Genomic DNA, 19,815 nt, shown 5'->3' with positions numbered 1-19,815 from the left:
TTCTTCCTCCTTTACCTACAGGTACCACTACAAGTCACACAATTGAACCAAGTAACAATGATGTGAACCACCAGGCAGAAGACCTAGCTGTTAATGAAGATCAACCAGTCTTCAGTGAGATCTCTGTCACTGTAGATGATGCAACTTCTCATACAAATGAAACACCAGCAACAACAGGCTCAATACAGGACACAGACCCAGTAGAGGATACATTAGAGGATAATCAACATGTCCAGCAGATACGTACTAGGAGCAAGGCAGGGATCTACAAGCCCAAACTACCTTATATAGGACTGACAGAGACACACAAAGATGATAAGGAACCAGAAAATGTAAATGAATCACAAGTCAAACCAAGGTGGGAAGAAGCCATGGATGCAGAATTTAAAGCTCTAACAGCAAATCACACTTGGACATTGGTACCATTTCAGGGGAAGAATAATATCATAGACTCAAAGTGGTTTTTAAAACCAAGTTCAAGGCAGATGGCTCAATTGAAAGAAGAAAAGCAAGATTGGTTGCCAAAGGTTTTCAACAAACTGAAAGTTTTGAACAATGATGAGACCTTCAGTCCAGTGATCAAATCCAGCACTGTAAGAATTGTTCTATCCATTGCAGTACATTTAAATTGGGAAGTTAGACAATTGAACATAAACAATGCATTCTTGAATGGCAATCTCAAAGAAATTGTGTTTATGCATCAACCAGAAGGATATATAGACTCAACCAAACCTTATCACATATGCAAATTAACCAAGGCAATCTATGGCCTGAAGCAAGCCCCAAGGGCATGGTTTGACAGGTTGAAGGATGCTCTACTAAAATGGGGATTTCAAAACACCAAGAGTGATTTATCACTGTTTGTCCTTAGAGGAACTGACCATATCACACTTCTCCTCATATATGTTGATGACATAATAGTAACAGGGAGCAACAAAAGGTTCCTAGAGACCTTTATCACTCAACTAAACATTGTTTTCTCTCTTAAAGACCTAGATCCTCTACACTACTTCCTGGGAATTGAAGTACACAAAGATACTGGTGGAATGTACCTGAAACAAAAAAAGTACATTAGAGACTTGCTCAAAAGGTTTAATATGGAAAAAGCCTCATCCTGCCCCACACCAATGACAACAGGGAAACAACTAACTGCTGAAGGAGAACCTATGGCCAACCCTACACTATACAGACAAGCAATAGGTGCATTATAGTACCTAATCAATACTAGGCCAGACATAGCGTTCTCGGTTAACAAACTCAGCCAATTTATGAGTTCCCCAACCATAGATCATTGGCAAGGAATAAACAGAATATTAAGATATCTCCATGGAACAACAAATTTATGTCTTGATATCAAGCCCTCAACTGATCTTGATATTGTTGGATTCTCTGATGCAGATTGGGCTACTAGCATATATGATAGGAAATCCATGGCAGGACAGTGTGTGTTCCTTGGTGAGACGTTAATCTCGTGGGCCTCGAGAAAACAAAGAGTGGTGTCAAGGTCAAGTACTGAGTCAGAATACAGAGCTTTGGCTGACCTAGCAGCTGAAGTAGCTTGGATTAGATCACTATTAGGTGAGCTAAAACTTCCTATGCCCAGGAAACCAGTTTTATGGTGTGATAACTTGAGTGCCAAGGCACTAGCATCCAATCCAGGGATGCATGCTCGATCCAAACATATTGAAATAGATGTCCACTACGTACGTGATCAAGTACTTCAAGATCAAGTCACAATACCCTACATACCCACAGCGGATCAAATTGCAGATTGCTTAACCAAACCGCTCACACACACAAGGTTCAACATGATGAGAGACAAACTTGGGGTGACTATGTCACCATCAGTTTGAGAAGGGGAGTTAAAGAAAGTTATGATTCTAATAACTCCATATTGATCTCAATATCACTGGCATTATACAGTTTCCATGTTTTAGTATCATGACTTTATTTGCTATGATTCTGTCACAGCATGTGTATAGCTGTCATGATAAATTCCTTCCATATATGTTCATTCTTGTAATTAGTCTTAGCATAATTCTAGGATCTCATATGTACTACAACCATGTATATAAACATAGTTTGTCAAATGAATAGATAAGTCATTTTTATACCTTTCTGTCTCGCCGAACATGTCTCTTAATGTTATTACATATTGGTTTGAGCTAACGTATACTAAAGTAACCAAACACCCAAGTGTATGTAAAAAAAATCACACAATGAATATCAATGTCTAGTAAAACACATACCACCGACATATCAAATTCTTTTAAAAAAAAGTGAAAAATTTAAAAGAATTTGATATGTCGGTGGTATGTGTTTTACTAGACATTGATATTCATTGTGTGATTTTTTTTACGTACACTTTGGTGTTTGGTTACTTTAGTATACGTTAGCTCAAACCAATATGTAATAACATTAAGAAACATGTTTGGTGCCTCAATAATGTGTCAGTCTCATGACATTTTTATACTATTCAACTTGAAAAAGTCTAAAAGTCCAAAATCATATTTTACCAGTATGGGGTGTTCCATATCTTCCATAGCATATTCATAAAGACATTGTCCTGCAAAGATGTTACCAGTGGTTATTTGTACAAATACACTCTTATACTAATAATTTATAGTTTGTTTCATTGTTAAACATTTGTGATGTAATATGATTGATTACATGTAACATTCACTTTTGGTCAATGATTCTACATATGTTATTATATGAAGGATTTAGTGAAATAACTTTATCAATGACTGTTACAAAGTTAGGGTTGGTTGATGATTGTTGGAATCGATGGGATTTCATGTGTGAATGTGTTAGCGACCCATATATTCACTTTATAATTGGTGGAGACTAAATATGGTTATGTAAAACTCGGCATCTACGCGTTGGTACAACCATCGAACTAGGTGTACCTGAGGCAGCCAACGATGAATATGTTTATTTCACTTTGAAGAATATCACGAATAAGATCCTTTAGTTTGATACTATTCCATTTATATATTATTGTATGTTTCTGAAGTAATGTTTATTTTTCTTAATGTAATTCGCACAATTATCGAATTTATATATAAGAACTATTTTATTCACATTATTGTTGAATGCACAATGATTGATTATCATGAATATCTATTTATAGAAGGGGAGATAACATGGATTTTGTTTTAAAAAATGGGAATTTTATAGCAGCATTAATGAAAAGGCAAATTCAGAATGTTACGATGAAACAAAAAAGTATTATGACTATAGATATTTATCTGCATGTGAAGTTGTGTAGAGAATTTTTTTTATATGGATTACAAAGAACTATTGGTGGAAAGACTAAATTTTCATCCAAAAGACGAACAACATGTCATATTTGAAGGTCATAAACACATTTGTGGTAAGTTCTTGATAACTGATTAAGATAGTGAATCTACTCATTCAACCTCAAATATTGTATACAAAGAAGTTTTTTGAAATGTGTGACATAAATAATTTCAATATCACAAAATTATATGTACTTTTTATATATAGTTAATATATTTTTATCTACTTTTACGATAATCATAATCAAATATATACATTTCAAACCAACACGCACGGGTCAGATAATCTACTATATTTAAATTAATTACAGTAATGTTTGTGTAATAATATGGTGTCAAATCTCTTCTATGATATATATTATTTTATATATATACTCCTAGTCAAAAACGTGTATGTTGGTACGTATATGGGTTATTGTATTATTTATGAGTATTATTATTAGCTAGAAAGTAATGCTAAAACTATGCATAATCAAGTTATAACAAAATTAACAATTTACTATTCATGATAGCTGAGAATGTCAATATAAGAAATACAAAAAATAATATGCATGGTACCATATTTATAATCCATAAAAAAGTTCAATGGAAGCAATATGAATTTCATAGATTTTTTGGTGTTGAATATTACTTTTCATAGTTGAATATATGTGACATCAAGTTCTTGAATCTACAATCTCCATAAAGCAACTTGACCAATGTAATTAATGTTTCAAATTTGCTTTCAACTTCATAATCTTTTGCATCCCAATTTGTTTTCAACACTTCTAAAATTCTTGTACAAAAATGAAGACATGGTTGGATGTCTTAAATAATATAGAATAAGTTAAAAATATGTCAATAACATAATTTAATCCTTTTTGTATCAGGGTTTGAGTACCCCTAGTACTCACTTTCAATATAACCTTGCTTACAAAAAATAAAATAACATAATTTAATCTCATCACTATAAAACTATCTATAATCTACTCTCCCAAAAATAAAATGAATAAGACAAGAGAATTAATTTATTTAAACTACATAAATGATAGCAATATATATTTAAAAAAGTATGATATGAATTAAAGATTAAATAAATTACTTGTTCGATGTTATGAAAAACTTCTTTAAAGACAACTTTTATAGTATTATACAATGGTCATTTGTCTTTGTCATGTATTAAAATCTTCAAACATTGTTTACTCTTCACTCTATAGATGGTCTCACAGAATTGTCCATGACTAAAAATATCTCTTGGTAAATATAATTCAACATAATCTAACTATTAACCTTGAGACTTATTTTATTTCATGGCAAAAGAAAAAATAATTAGAAATTGTCTTTGTATTAGCTTAAATGGCCATGGTAACTATGATGGTGATATTGACATTCTTGGAATGTAGATCACAGTTCCAATGTTCTTTTCTATTATTATTTTTACTTCAATCACATGATTAGTAAGTCTAGTAACAATCAACCTAGTTTTATTACATAAACCTTGAACTTGATCAAGATTTCTCAACAACGTGATTAGAGTCCCAACATTTAGATCAATCGAATGATTTGGAAGTCCAATTGTTTTAAGGCAATTCAAAAACTCAGGTTTTATTTGCTCAAAGGCCTCATTGTCATTAGCTTCATTTTGATCAATAAAATTAGAAATATGATATTCTTTTTCTTCACCTATAAAACATTTATTGTAAAAATGTATTATATTAAAATATTGTGCATAAAAATATGATAGGGTAAATTTTAAATTATCTTTAATCATGTAATTGGCTTAAGAAATAAATACCTGGAATTTTCTTCAACATGTAATTATTAATTTCATCTACAACCTCAATTGTTTGAAGATAAAATATCTCGAATTTGAAGAAAATAACCATTAGTGTAATGTTGCATTAAATCAGAATATGTACTTTGAACAATTACATCAACGGGGTCATTAAATTTAGAAATCAAGAGTTCGTGAGGAATTGGTATTTATGCATATCCATCATTTATCTATACAACTTTTCCTTCTAATCCTTAAAATCCATCATGAAAATATTCTAACTTCTTCTCAGTAGAAATTCGAAGAACCATTTTGCAATTGCGTGTTTTGTGAGTTTCAAAATTGTACAATGATCTTATATATAAGATGCATTTATTATAACTCATCTAAAACAAAAATTATATATATATATATATATATATATATATATATATATATATATATATATATATATATATATATAATATTTGACGAGTTCAACAATAAAATATGCACAAATTCATGATATCCCTGCACGACTACCAATTGAGTTGATCTAACGAAACGATATTAAACCTTTTAATTCTTTAAAAAAAAATTACATTCCCTTAAAACATTCTCTAATCTAAACACACTCTTAGTGTGACAAAACTAATTAGTTTACTTATTTTTATAGAAATCTAACATGTCTAACATATAGATATCACAAATCCGAGCGACCCATTTAACTCAATCCAACTCATATTTTAATTAAATTTGTTCAATTTTACATCGTCCCAAACCAAATGAAGTGGTTTTATTTGAATAAAATATTGTTGATTTTAAATTTTTAAAACTGCAAAATCATTTAATATCGAATTCATTTGGTTGGAGTTTTTAAAAAATTTATCAAATCCAAATCAATAAAATTTGATTCAATAATTTGGATGAAAATCATCCTAACCCAACAAAGGAATAACATTACTTATAATTCATAGTACTCATTAAAAAAACAGTTTACATGTCAGATACTTTTTTTTCTATTTTCCTTTTTAACTATTTTTATTATTATAATATAATATACACCTTTCTTTTCATATGTTTCGAATGTTTTTAGCCAAACCTTTCTAGAGCTTTGAGGGTTAGGAAGTGTGGATTTAGTCCAATATTAACCTTATGCATTTTCCACCTGTGTTACTTTCTTAACACCACTGTTATCGTTTCGATCAACTTTTCTTGTTTTAGGATTTCATACTTTCTTTCTTTATCAATAGTGTGAATAGGTTTTAAGAAAAAAATGTAAAAAAAAAAAGGAGAATAAATCTAACACATCAAATTAAGGAAAAACATGTAAACTGCACATGAGAACAAATATAAAATATAAAATTATAAAAACAAGTAAATAATTCAATATTTTGTTTAATACGTTCACTCGCAAAGATCCTTAAATAAAATAAACCCTAAAATTCAAAAGATTTGAATAACTAATAGTTACTAACGAGAGATTTGTCGTAGAACACAACTTCAACTGCGTTTTTGCTTCTTTTTTGCCCTAGAAAATTTCTCACACAATGATTTGAAGAAGCATAACCCTGGTAATCGAAACAACACAACTGCTGTCATCCCTTTCATGCTTTTCTTCTTTGGAGCAGGCGGACATTCCAACGGTGGAGGTATCCTAAATTTCAGATGGGACGGTGTTTTGAACTCTTCTATGTCATCATCATCTTCTTTCGTCATAAATTTTGGAGTAACAATTGTTAAATTCATGTTCTTGATGTTATCATCTTGTTCTTTTCGTTCACTCATTATTTCATTTACTACAGCATCTTTCTTCTCATCATTAATCTTCATCGTAGAGATTCACTAACAAACCAAACCAAAAAAACCAATAATAATAATAAATATATCACTAAAAGAGAGAACAATTGAAAGCTTATGATTAAAAACAACTTTTGTTTACCTTTTTCCTACCTTTGAGGAAAATTTTCAACAAGTTTTTTGACCTGTTCTTTTTCCCTTTCTCTCTCTTAAGCTTGTAGCTATTTGGAGCTGAATAGGATTAAGAGAGTGACTTGCTTATAGGTAAATGTTTCCTCATATACATTTCTTATTGATTAGCTGTATATATAACTTATCTAGTTTGGTTAAATACACAAGCCCAATATATATCTAGGCATATATATAAATAAAATACCTAGTTTTTTATGTATAATTGTTTCTCAATTATAATATTAATTTAGGTTGTGTCTAAGATGAACCAACAGTAAGTGGTTCACCGTGGACCATGAACGAGAACCCTTAGATGGTAATATATTAATTTTATAGTGAACCCTTCCACACCAAATAATATTTTCTTCATCTCTTTCCTCTCTGCACTTTTCTATGCAAACCTGTTGGTAAGGGTGTCATGGTTTTTCTTTTGAACCCTCGAGACAATAAATATCGATAAAATTGGAAATTATATTAAATTTTAATTATCAAAACTCCTCTTAAATAAAATCAGAACTCCAATTCAAAAAAATCATTCAAAAGTATATCAGATTTATGGATTTTTGCCAGGTCATGGAAGAAGATTGTTGCAAAAGGAACGTGAGTTAGAATATGCTTGGCTATAAATAAATAAAAAAACCGATTTTATTGTTGTTACTAGTAATTACTTGGGGGGTTTGGGTTACCACGGTGGAGAAGGTTGATTATAAAGAATGAATGAATTTATATGAGTATTTATATTTTTATTGCTATCATCTATTTTCTAATCTTTGAAAACATTCTTTTTCGATTAATTTTTAGGTATTTGTAGAAATTTAAAGTTATCGTGAATCACAAATTTTTAGTTAAAAGAAAATAGAAGTAGATATATGAGAGCAGGAATATGAAGGTGTGGAGATGTGGGTATGGGTGATTGGAAATGACAATTATATTTTGTAAATTGTTGTAGAGATGAAGGAGTTATGGGAATTTTATTTAGAAATACGTTTTTCAAAGTGCCTTTTTCAATTACTTGTCTCCGTAATTGATTTGGTTTTTTTGTCTAATAAGATGATTTTAGAAAGTACTGATTATGAAGAGATTCAACGTAAGCGATAGAATTTGAATGGAGGTCATATTTATCGAATTATATTTTTTTAGTAAAAGGATTTGGTGTGATGTTACCTGATGAAATATTGTGAGAGTAGTTAATCCAAGGGTTATAAAATATGGTCCACCAATGAGGAATTTGCTTGCACCCTCATCCTAGAAGCCACCATTAGTTTAAATTGTCGTATTTATACTTTTTTTAATAATATTATTTGAATAATTAGTTATATAAGACAATTAAATTTCATTAAAATATGAACAATTAGTTCTATTATAAAAGCATACTATTTTAAATTTATTGGTTAATCATTACCAAAAACAAAATTTATTGGTTAAAATTAGTTAGTTATAATATATACATCACAAGTTTAAAACATGGATTAAATATATACCATTTATATTTTTTCTTTTCTTAAAAATATAATAAAATTAATTTTAAAAAATAGAGCCATTTCTTCGGAAAAAATAATCAATTAAATACATATTAAAATGATTGGTTAAAAATAATTATTTTTATACAAGTAGTTTTAGTCCCAAAGTTAATGAAATTAATAAAATCTCCAATTCAAAATTTGGAAAGCACTCTTCATGTTTTTAGAGAAATAGAGTGTGGCCGGTGTGGTAAATATTTGGAAAGCACTCTTCATGTTTTTAGAGACTGCACTATTGCTAAAGCTTTGTGGGATAAGGTTCTTCCCATGGCGGCTGTGCACAATTTTTACTCCTTGGATCTTTAGAGTTGGTTACTCTTTAATATGGACGGTACTGCCACTTCGAACTTTAAGGATAATGGTGACTGGCCCGAGTTTTGGGCCACAACTTGTCATGCCTTGTGGGATTGGCGCAACAAGGCTAGGCATGATGATAACTTTCGTAGGCCTGTTGATTTACTCGGTACGATTTCAGCTAGAATTTGGGATTATAACGTAGCGGCATGCAACAATTGTATTATGGTTACTAATAGAATTGAACAGCAGATCAGGTGGTGTGTTCCTGCTAAAGGTTTTGTCAAAAATCAATGTTGATGGTGCTCATTCTTCCAGCGGTGTCTCAGGGTGTGGGGGAATTATTAGGGATGAGAATGGTAAGTGGTGTGGTGGTTTTGCTAAAGGTGTGGGCAATTGCAGTCCCTTGATTGCAGAGCTTTGGGGCATTCATGAAGGTTTAAGACTGGTGGTGGAGAAAGGCTTCAAGAATGTGATTTTAGAATCGGATTCTAAGGAAGCAGTTGATATTAGCAACAAGGCGAGTAGAAACAAGTTGGTTAGCGGCAATCTAATTTGTAAAGTTCATGATTGGATGAGTATGTGCGAGAAGATGGAAATTAATCATGTTTTTCGAGAGATTAATGGCTGTGCAAATTGTCTTGCTAAACATGGAAAAGAGTTAGCTATGTGGTTTGTTGATGATTTTACTAGAGATTCTAAGGGTGTTTTGTACTCTAAAATTGGTTGTGGTTAGTTTTCTGTTTGTTTGGGCTTTTGCCCTCTATGTTATAAAAAAAAATATATATAAGTTTTAGACATAAATTATCCGCAAAATGATGACACGGTAAACTTAAAAATATAGGGGTTGAATTTTCCCGCAACACTTTTTTTTATATTATAGATTTATATTATTTTTTATCAAACAAAACAAAATCTAATTAACAAATCATTTTTTTTTTTTTAAATGGAGAGAATCCTTGAGTTTATATAGCTTTATTTATGATCTCATTGTGATGTCACCTACAACTTGTAACAAGTGAGAGAAGTTATGTTAACTATATTTTGCATTTGACTTATAAAGTTTGACAAAAACATCATCACCATTTGCATCTATGGCTAAACCCCATCACCACATTCTCCTTCTTCTCCTCTTCGCCGCTCTTCAATCTTCTTCTCCCTTCGTTTCTGCTTCACCCTCGAATCACATCTACAACGTTGGACAAAATGTCCCATTTTTTGTCAACAAACTAGGACCCTTCAACAATCCAAGGTCACTTTCCTTCATCCACTTCCATTTTCATTCAATTTTCATTTCCATTCAATTTCTGATTGTCTCATTCTCTTTTCAGTGAAACATATCAATACTATCAATTACCATTCTGCAAACCAGGTAAATCACTCTAATTAGGGTTCAATTTTCATATCAAAATCAAATTTTTTAGGGGTTTTGAAAAAGGATCTGTTTTTCACAGACCCAATAGTGAAAAAGAAAGAGTCTCTTGGTGAAGTTCTCAATGGTGATCGTTTGACCAATGGGTTGTATGAGTTCAAGTTCAGGGAAGACAAGATTGATGAAACATTGTGTCAAAAGAAACTTACGGTTGATGAAATTGGAACCTTCAAGCAAGCTATAAACAGTGAATTTTACTTTCAGTTTTATTTGGATGATCTTCCATTTTGGGGGTTTATTGGGAAGCTTGAAGATGAAAGCTTCACTCATGATGGGGGAGGATCAAAATATTACCTTTTTACACATATTCAATTTGATGTTCTTTATAATGGGGACCGAGTTGTAGAAGTGAAAGCGTTCGGTGATCCGAATCGAGCTGTAGATATAACCAAAGATGTTGACATTGATAATGTTAAGTTCAGTTATTCTGTTATATGGAATGCCACCGAACTACATTTTGAGAATAGGATGGAGAGATATTCGAGAGCTTCGTTGCTGCCTTTGTATCGTCAAGTTCATTGGTTCTCTTTCGTTAACTCCATTGTCATCATTTTGCTTTTGGTTGGTTTGCTTGCCTTGATTTATTCGAGACACTTGAAGAATGATTTGAAAAAGTAACTTTGTTCTCTCTTTTTTGTTGTTGATAATAATTTTACAAGAGTAGAATTGTACTAAGCTATTTTTTAATCTGTTAGGCTAACTATCTTCGTTTTATGATTTAGGTATTCTAGTGCAAATGAAGAAGATAGAGAGGTTGGTTGGAAGTCGATTCATGGCGATGTATTCAAACATCCTCCAAACTCGTCCTTATTGTTTGCTGTTGTGGGAACGGGTACCCAATTGCTAATCTTGTAAGCTACTTTAGTGTTTGAAATTTAAATGCATGCTCAATATATTTTAAATGCCATTGTCATGCCAACAATATATGACAATGATTTGTAGTATATGTTGGTTGATCCATTAAGCTAACGTTCCACCTAGTGGGAAAATGCTATTGTTGTAATCAGAGACCATTGTTGTTAAATAACGACTCTATTGCATAACATAAGTTAAACAAACCGCTATTGTTTTGCAATGTGCTATTTAGTACAAAATGCTTTCGAATAGTGGCCATAGTACTCTATAGCATTGTCGCTTAGTGGAATTTGAACAAACTATTTTTGAAATCCGCAATTGACATCACTGCAAAAGGAAGACTTTGTTACTTGTAAGAAAGTCAATAAACACCTATAAAGGTTAACTTCTGTGTTCCTAACATAAACTCGTTATTGTTTCTCAATCTTTCAATAAAATAATCCTTTTTTTTCCATTTAATTTCTGTGTTCCTAACATAAACTCGATAACTTTTAAATTTGTTCCTCTTTAAACTAGTATGCACTTTTTTTCAGGCTTTGTGTCCTACTGTTCCTAGCATTCATCGGCACCCTCTATCCATACAATCGTGGCGGACTCTCAAATTGTCTTGTCTTTCTGTTCACTCTTTCATCTGTTTTTGCTGGTTACTCAACAGCATCCTTCCATGGCCAATTTGCTGAAGATGGATGGGTAATTCTACATGTATTTCACAAGGAAAAGAAACCGTTCTATTTTTTATTTTATTTCAAGCTTACCGAAATATATTGTGTTTCATGACTATAATTCCAGGAGAGGAGTGTTGGTCTAGCAGGAATTCTTTACATTGGACCAGTGTTTGTTACATTCTCTATCCTCAACATTATTGCAATATCTTACAGAGTTACAGCGGGACTCCCATTGGGCTCCATTATTGTAATTCTTTGTTTATTCGCATTTGTTGCAATCCCATTGCTTGCATTTGGAGGAGTGATTGGATACCGTTTAAGGTCTAAGTTTCAGGTCCCCTCTGCTACAAAGAGACATTCTAAAGAGATTCAACAGCTTCCTTGGTACAGGAGAACGCCGTTTCAAATGTTTATCGGAGGTTTTGTGCCGTTTAGTGCAATTGTCCTGCAATTACATCAGGTGTACGCTAGTATGTGGGGATACAAAATATTCACTCTTCCTGGCATTTTGGTCGCCACACTCATTACTGTCGTCGTGATTATTGCGCTGGTAAATATTGGCTTGACGTACATTCAACTATCCGAGGAAGACCATGAATGGTGGTGGAGGTATGTTATGTTAACATCAATGTTTGTTGTTTGCTTCCATTTAATGCGAGACTTTGTATCGATTTATTTACTTATTTTGTGTGCAGATCTGTGCTCTGTGGTGGTTCACCAGCCATTTTCATGTTTGCATATTGTATCTACTTCTATGCAAGATCAAGAATGAGTGGATTCTTACAACTATCTTTCTTCATTGGCTACAATGCATGCATATGCTATGCTTTCTTCTTGATATTTGGTGCCATCAGTTTCCGAGTTTCGTTGCTATTTGTTCGCCATATATACCATAATGTTAAAAGGGAGTGAATCCTCAATGTCACTCACAAAGCAACATTGGTTACCATTGATGAACTGGCATTCCCTTTGGAAAGTGAAGTCTACACAGTATGATAACAGTTACTTCCCTAGTTGAATTCTTCAACAAGGACATTTTGTGCTCAAATTGTATGCTCTATTGATGACTGAATAGTGAACATTTTGGAAGAGCTTTGGGGTAAGAGATGAGTGGAATCATAGAGGATAGGTTGTTAGTATTGGATGCCTGGTGAATTAAGTTTCAATGTGTTTATGTAGAAGCCAACATGTTTGGTTGCACATTGACACGCCGTCAGTGTGTGTTATAGACCACTAAAAGTGTATTTGGTTCTACAATGACGAAAATTGATTTTCATTGATTTGATTATGTAACATGTAGATTTTAGTCAATTGTGAGTTTTTGATAAAATGATTTATCTTAAGCATTCCCTCGTCAAGTTGAGTGCTTACTTTAAACTGATAAATCATCTCAAACTTGTGTATCATAGATACAACTAATCATATTAAGAATTGCACACAATCTAAAATATTTTTGAGGCGAAGAGAGTAATAAAATTGTAAGAAATTTACCTAACTAGCAGAATGAATCTAATTGAATAACAAAATGGCAGTGTAACAAGCAAAACTATAAGATATTTGATGATGCATTCCACTAGTACTGATTTAGGGAAGTGAAATTACAAATTGGAGCATTAAAGCTGGACTGCAGTATTTACAAGAGAACAACAAAACTTTTTGCACACTTATGGTAGAAGAAAGCCACTATATGCATGTGTATAGGTAGATTTTCATATTAGAGAGTGGATGAAGTTCTTGACTTCTGAATCTTATCGTCTTCTGACGGAGGTGATGATTGTGCCGCGTGGTAAGATGAAGAAACAAGTTGTGCTAAAGCAGGAACAGCCCCACCTGCATTTATTTAAGAGAAAGAAATTGTTATCAATTCAACGACTCAGTAAATCCAATGTTGCCAATCACAAGGAAAAAATGGTTTGTGCAAATTCTGCTATGCTATAACCGCTATTTGACAACACTTTGTACTAAATTGCAAAGCGCAGATCAATAGCTGTTTATTAAAATTCTGCTACACTATAGTGCTATAGCTAATATTTGAGAACACCGAGTAATCCTATATCACAAGGATAAGATAACAAATAGAAAGCTTAGTACTTATTCTGGAACTTGTTTGAAATTTTAGGTGCTGTGTGTATCTTATCAACCTACCAAGTTAAGCATGGTTCAATTTTGAAATTAAAAGTAACGAATGCATATGTATACAGTATACTAGAATATAAGCTAAACAAGATAAGTAAAATACAATCAAAGTTCACCTGCCAGTCCTGCGCATACTGAGGAGAATACTATCACAGGTGGTGTCTGAAATCACAAAATTTTCAATCAGTTTGATGGTAACAAACTAGCAAGTATTGCTGAAATAAGAAAATCTCTTAGTAGGTTTTCTGCTGTGTAAAATTTCTACCATATTGGATACCGATGAATTCTATTTCAAATATTCCATTATGTAAAAGATATCCATATAAACCAAATGATGAGAGCAGCCATATATAAAATCAATTTTAAAGCAACTTTCTATGACAGCAACTTTATGATACAAATTACACAATGAAACAAAGAAATGAATTCAGCAGCAGAATAATAAATATAGAGACAGCCTTAACTCATTGGTAATATAAAAGCATCCATATTACCGATTTACCGTTAGGACAACCAATGATTTTTGCATCAGAACGTGATTAATCCAAATGGAACCAGATATGGTGATCTAAGTTTGAGGAGGCAGCATATTTACCGTTTTTTGAAAAGGTGACTAAAAGCCTAAAATTTCTTGGAAAAAATTCAAAGCCAGCGTAAAATGCAATAGACAAAAAATTGTGTGTGTACAGTATTCGTGAAGAAACTAGAGTGATTAATGCAAGAGAATAGGTTTTTTTATTTTTAGAACAACATATAAGTCTACTTACTTCTATGAGGGTTGAAAGAACTAAATGACTTTTAAACATAAAAGAGAAAGCAAGGGTGTCTAGGTCACATCAGGATTGCGCTCTAAATATCATTGGAATCTTACAGGGTATCTTATCTAGGTCACATCAGGATTACTCTCTAAATATCATTAGAATCTTACAGGGTATCTTATCTATAACTCTCTAAGGATGTCAAACATGAATAAATGATTTGATACCCAATAAGAACTATTTCAGAGGACAAATGATTTCTTTGCAGCTATACACTCAAAAGTTTACAATCAATTTCATCAACTTTCACATTTCATTTGGAGAAAAATATGAAGAGGGTTCGGACACCGGCTAAAAATAAAGGAAGCAGAAGAAGTAAATTATAAAGAAAATATTTCATTATTCATTTACAATAAGCGAAAAATATACAATTGTAGTAATTAAAGTAGCTAAGAATTGTTATAGAAGTTAGTTAGTTGAAGTCGTTATAGAGTATGTGTATAAATAAGAGAGCACGAAGGGTAGAGAGCATCTTTTGTGAAGGGGAAGCTCTTGAGGAGAGATTCTTTCCTATTCTATCCTATTTCTTCATAAAATTGTTATTTTCTTGGAATCCAATTCTGGGGTTCCTACCAGTTTAGGATCCTTAATCTAAGAGTTTAAAGGTAGTGAGTGAAATATGTACCTCACGAAGTCATTAAGTATGAGGAAAAGGTATAAACAAGCAAAAGGAAAAAAAATGTAAAAGGTATACATATAGTAGGAAAACTGATGAAATAAATGGAAAAAAAAAAAAAAGGAATCAAAAGGCTCAAGAAACTTACACCAACGAGAAAATGTACCCACATCGGTCCTTTTACCCATCTATGGACTACTGGCATAACTGCATTATAAATGAAAAGGAAATCCTTATGAATAACAATAATCTAGGTCATTATCATTAACAAAAACAATGCCAATAAAGCTATTATACTATCAGTTTGGAACATGAACAATTTCTGCAACTACAGAATAAAAACAATCAAACTTACACGTTCCTTTCCATCTTAGCTATTTTAATGACAATATTTTAAGTTTTCAAATAGACTGAATCGATAAGATAAATGAACACTCTACTATGACGGAGCTTTGATTTAAAATAAAAAAATAATAGTAATTGTTCCTAACCGCTCAAAAGGCCCAAAGCGACGGGCCCAAGAGCGCCATCAAGCATTAAAACGCATGGAGCAGGTGATCCATCATTCCTCCAGAAACAGACAATTCTGCCCTCTAGACGCGTTGATTACTATTTGATTAGATCCAATGGCTACCCGCATAACGCTACTCACCTCACGCTGACGATTTTAACTGCTCTCACTATATAACGAGAAAAACGCGTCATTTCAGGTATTCAAATTCATTCTCACTCTCACATTCGTCTATATTTCCTCCCTAACATGGGCATTGGAGTGCTAATCTTGCAGATCATCCCCTCCTCCACCACACCTGAAGCACAAACTCACCGTAGAAAGACATTACCTCATCATTTCACCGATCATCTCTAGTTCTAAACCGAACAATAACGATCACAAAATTTTATGCATCATCATATAACATGTTTATTCCATTCTTCAAACATGAACTACCCTTTAGAGCAGCATACTAAGCTACCATCTATATATATCACCGAAACTTCAGATTGATGGTGCGTCTAGTGTCTAACACATGTTGACGTAGGACACCAACCAGTGTTATCTTCAGGGGATTGCAGAAAACAGAAGTTAAATCAAATTCTACTACTTTAGAGTGTTACAATCACACTTAGGACTAAATCACATATTCCAGAACAGTAACAGTTGGCAACAATATCAAGCTGATTCATCACAAACACGCTACATATTTATGTATATATGTATCAATAACATAAAAACACATACCATGATTGAATCCATAAAATGCACTTGCGGTGCCACCAACAGCAGAACCAATCTGCAACAAAAAAAAACAATTAAAACCCTAAAAACGATGAAAAAGCTAAAAAAAAATTGATTGAGAAAAAGAAGAATTTTACCATAGAAAAGCTATCCCTTATAAGTGGTGCAACGGTCCATTTACTGGTTTCCTGCAAAAAAAAAAATTGAAAGGGGGATGAAATCAAAGAAGAAGTGAAATTGAATTGAGGGAAAGAGGTGAAGTTGAGAAGTGGAACATACCATCTCTTTTGAAAGGGGACCTGCGCAATGATGGCATCGAATGTTTTTATCGGAAGCCATTGTTGCTCTGTTCTCCATACAGAAGAAAACAAGCTATGGTTTCGCTAAGCAAAGAAGAAGGAAAAGATTTCTAGAATTATAATTAGGATTAATATTAGGGATAGTGCTTTTATATAAAAATATGCTAAGATGCTTCTCAATTATGTTAACTAGATTGGAACCCGCGGTTTTTAATCATAAAATAAAATGTTTTTGTATTTATTTTTATTTTAAATTTAAGTTTACTTAAATTTAAAGTAAAAATAAATACAAAAACATATGATGTTTCAGTTTAGTTTTCTCCAAAACAAATTTTTGATGGTCGTCTTCTATTTTTTATAATATTTTTTGTTTTTCTTTACATATATGTCATGCATTTGGTTTGTTTTTTTTTTAAATAAGGGGCTGTATTGCAGAGAAAAAACAGTACAAAAAGAGAGGGGGACTATACCAATACCCTCTCAACATCAACCAAATCTAAAGAATGGCAAACCTAAAGAGGGGGCTGTAAATAAGAATGCATTTGGTTTGTTTGCCATAATAGAGATTGAGTTATTTTGTTACAAGTATTTAAACTTTCCTTTTTATTGATATTATTTTTGCTATTTGAATTAGGAGAAGATGATAAATTTGTGTTTGATCACTATTATTAGGTTTGTATAATTAGGGCTTTGTTACCTTGATGACATGTGGTTTAGATTGTTGTAAGGAAATTTCTTTACCCACCTCCCTATTTTCTTGGTCACCTCTGATGAAAAACTCAAAATACCCCTAACTTCGGAAATGCATTTCCGAAATGCTTTTTTTTTCAAAATTTGTCTTATTTCGGAAATGCACTTCAGAAAACACAAAAAAGTGTTTTTGGAGATGCATTTCCGAAAACACCACCTTTTTTGGGTTTCGGAGATGCATTGGTCTTGGAATGTTTCGGATATACAGTTCTGAAAGAATTCAATAATTATTAAAAAATTAAAATCAAGGTAAATCAATACAATTAATAGGTATAAAATCAAGGTGAATCAATAAAATCAAGGTGAATCAATAAAATCAAGGTGAATCAAAATTTACTAAACAATTTTAAAGTTAAAAATTATTTTACTAACTTATATAAATCAAAAACATTTTAATTTCATAAGTAAATTTTGAATTATATATAATTAAATATAAACTTTATTCATTAAATAAAATTAAGACAAAATCTTTTTTTAATTTTTTTAAACTAAATAAAAAATTATAACTCATTTTTAATTATGAATCAGAATAGAAATATATAAATATATAGTAATAATTATTAATTTTGTAAGTGAAATATATAAATATATAATATATAAATATATAATAATTATTATATAAATATATAAATATATAAATATATAAATATATAAATATATAAATATATAATAATTATTATAAATTAAAACATTCATTTTTTTAATTTTTATAATTATTATATAAATATATTTATAATTAATATATAATAATTATTATATAAATATATAAATATATAAATATATAATAATTATTATAATTATTATATAAATATATAAATTAAAACACTCATTTTTTTAAATTTTTTTGTAAATATATAAATATATAAATAAAAAATTATAACTCATTTTGTAGGTGAAAATAAATATATAAATATTTGAAAAAAATATATTTCGGAAATGCATTTCCGAAGCAGGAGTAAAGTGGGATTTTCGCTGGGGTGACCCCCATAGGCAGGTGGGTAAAGAAAAAAACCTTGTTGTAATGGCTTAATATTATTATTACTATTTATTATTATCTTAATTATTCATATTGTGTCAATTATTAAATAATATATTATTTATTGTTACTTATTATTATTATTATAATATTTATAGTTATTATTTATTCTCTATGAGGGTCAAATTAGTAAAACTAAAATTAAGATTTTTGCTTAGTTTTACTATTAAGTTGACATGTGGTTAGGGTTGATATTATGATAACCTTTAATTTATATATATACTAGATCGCCGACCTGTGTTTCGCACGGTTATATTAGAAATAAAACTACATTTTTCTATAATAGTTGATATTTGATTTTCTAATTGCATATAAAATTACATCATAGGCTATTTAAATAAAAATATATTCAAATTTTACTTCTTCATATTATATTATATAACTAAGAAACTATTTTTATAGAAAAAAATCATTATAAGTACATTATAGTTTTGATTTAATAAATTATAGTTTTATTTTCTAAATATTAATTTTTTTAATAATAATCTACTTTTATTTAAAGTATTTGAATAAATTTTATTTTTAAAATCTAAAATAATATTGTATATATTGTTGCACAACTAATAATTAAAAAAATAAAAAATGAGTATGATTGTATTAAAAAGTTTTACTTGTAAATAAGATTATGAAGGCAAATTATAATATTAATCGTGATTTACACATATTTATTTATTAAAAAAAACACAGATGAGAATAAAAGGAGTTAAAATGGATTGATTGTAACGTTTGAATAAAATGATTATAATATTTTATCACACCAACCTTTAAATTACCCACTCGTATATTTCTTAAGATTATTATTTTATTCTTAAAAGGTAAAAAACTCATGTGTTGGATAGGTTTGATTAGAATATATTCAAATAAATTCTTAAAGAATTTATTTTAATTAATTTAATTTATGTCAATTTGATTTTCGAAAATTAGTTATATATAGATTGAATATAGTTTTTTTATGAGTAAAATAATAATTTTGATATATATTATTATAAAAGTTTGCTTTATTGTTTGTTTGAGAATAAAAAAAATTAAAAATTGTCTTTTGAGAAAAACGAATTTTACAATAATAACTTATTAAAAGTTGTAATTAGTCAATCTATTATTTGAGAATAATTAGATAAATATTTTTAATGTTTAAATTAAAAATGATATTTA

General features: G+C 30.6%; 2 protein-coding genes across 2 annotated transcripts; one reads left to right on the top strand and one right to left on the bottom strand.

Annotated features, from left to right (window-relative positions):
* Positions 1-9,847: 9,847 nt before the first annotated feature.
* LOC131621985 (transmembrane 9 superfamily member 5) lies at positions 9,848-13,130 on the top strand. Its single transcript, XM_058893041.1, has 7 exons — positions 9,848-10,071; positions 10,151-10,191; positions 10,274-10,865; positions 10,974-11,102; positions 11,640-11,796; positions 11,896-12,380; positions 12,467-13,130. The coding sequence occupies exons 1-7, from the start codon at positions 9,914-9,916 to the stop codon at positions 12,681-12,683; spliced, it is 1,779 nt and encodes a 592-aa protein (XP_058749024.1). The 5' UTR covers positions 9,848-9,913; the 3' UTR covers positions 12,684-13,130.
* A 133-nt stretch (positions 13,131-13,263) lies between these two features.
* On the bottom strand, positions 13,264-17,022 carry LOC131621986 (uncharacterized). The gene is made up of 6 exons (XM_058893042.1): positions 16,858-17,022; positions 16,716-16,766; positions 16,582-16,633; positions 15,490-15,548; positions 14,024-14,069; positions 13,264-13,601 (listed from the first exon to the last, which is right to left on the bottom strand). The coding sequence occupies exons 1-6, from the start codon at positions 16,933-16,935 to the stop codon at positions 13,486-13,488; spliced, it is 402 nt and encodes a 133-aa protein (XP_058749025.1). The 5' UTR covers positions 16,936-17,022; the 3' UTR covers positions 13,264-13,485.
* Positions 17,023-19,815: the final 2,793 nt, after the last annotated feature.

Source organism: Vicia villosa, unplaced genomic scaffold, assembly GCF_029867415.1.
Source record: "Vicia villosa cultivar HV-30 ecotype Madison, WI unplaced genomic scaffold, Vvil1.0 ctg.000020F_1_1_4_unsc, whole genome shotgun sequence".
Lineage (NCBI taxonomy): Eukaryota > Viridiplantae > Streptophyta > Magnoliopsida > Fabales > Fabaceae > Vicia > Vicia villosa.
Note: the sequence above shows the minus strand (reverse complement) of the source record. Positions and strands in the feature narration are given on the sequence as shown.

Bases quoted from the DNA above. Each gene is read 5' to 3' on its own strand.
- LOC131621985 (XM_058893041.1), top strand. From the start codon at position 9,914: ATGGCTAAACCCCATCACCACATTCTCCTTCTTCTCCTCTTCGCCGCT. The intron at 10,866-10,973 runs GTAACTTTGTTC...TTTATGATTTAG, and splicing joins TTGAAGAATGATTTGAAAAA to GTATTCTAGTGCAAATGAAG. The intron at 11,103-11,639 runs GTAAGCTACTTT...ACTTTTTTTCAG, and splicing joins GGTACCCAATTGCTAATCTT to GCTTTGTGTCCTACTGTTCC.
- LOC131621986 (XM_058893042.1), bottom strand. From the start codon at position 16,935: ATGGAGAACAGAGCAACAATGGCTTCCGATAAAAACATTCGATGCCAT. The intron at 16,767-16,857 runs GTATGTTCCACT...TTTTTTTTGCAG, and splicing joins GTCCCCTTTCAAAAGAGATG to GAAACCAGTAAATGGACCGT. The intron at 13,602-14,023 runs GTGAACTTTGAT...AAATAAATGCAG, and splicing joins AGTATGCGCAGGACTGGCAG to GTGGGGCTGTTCCTGCTTTA.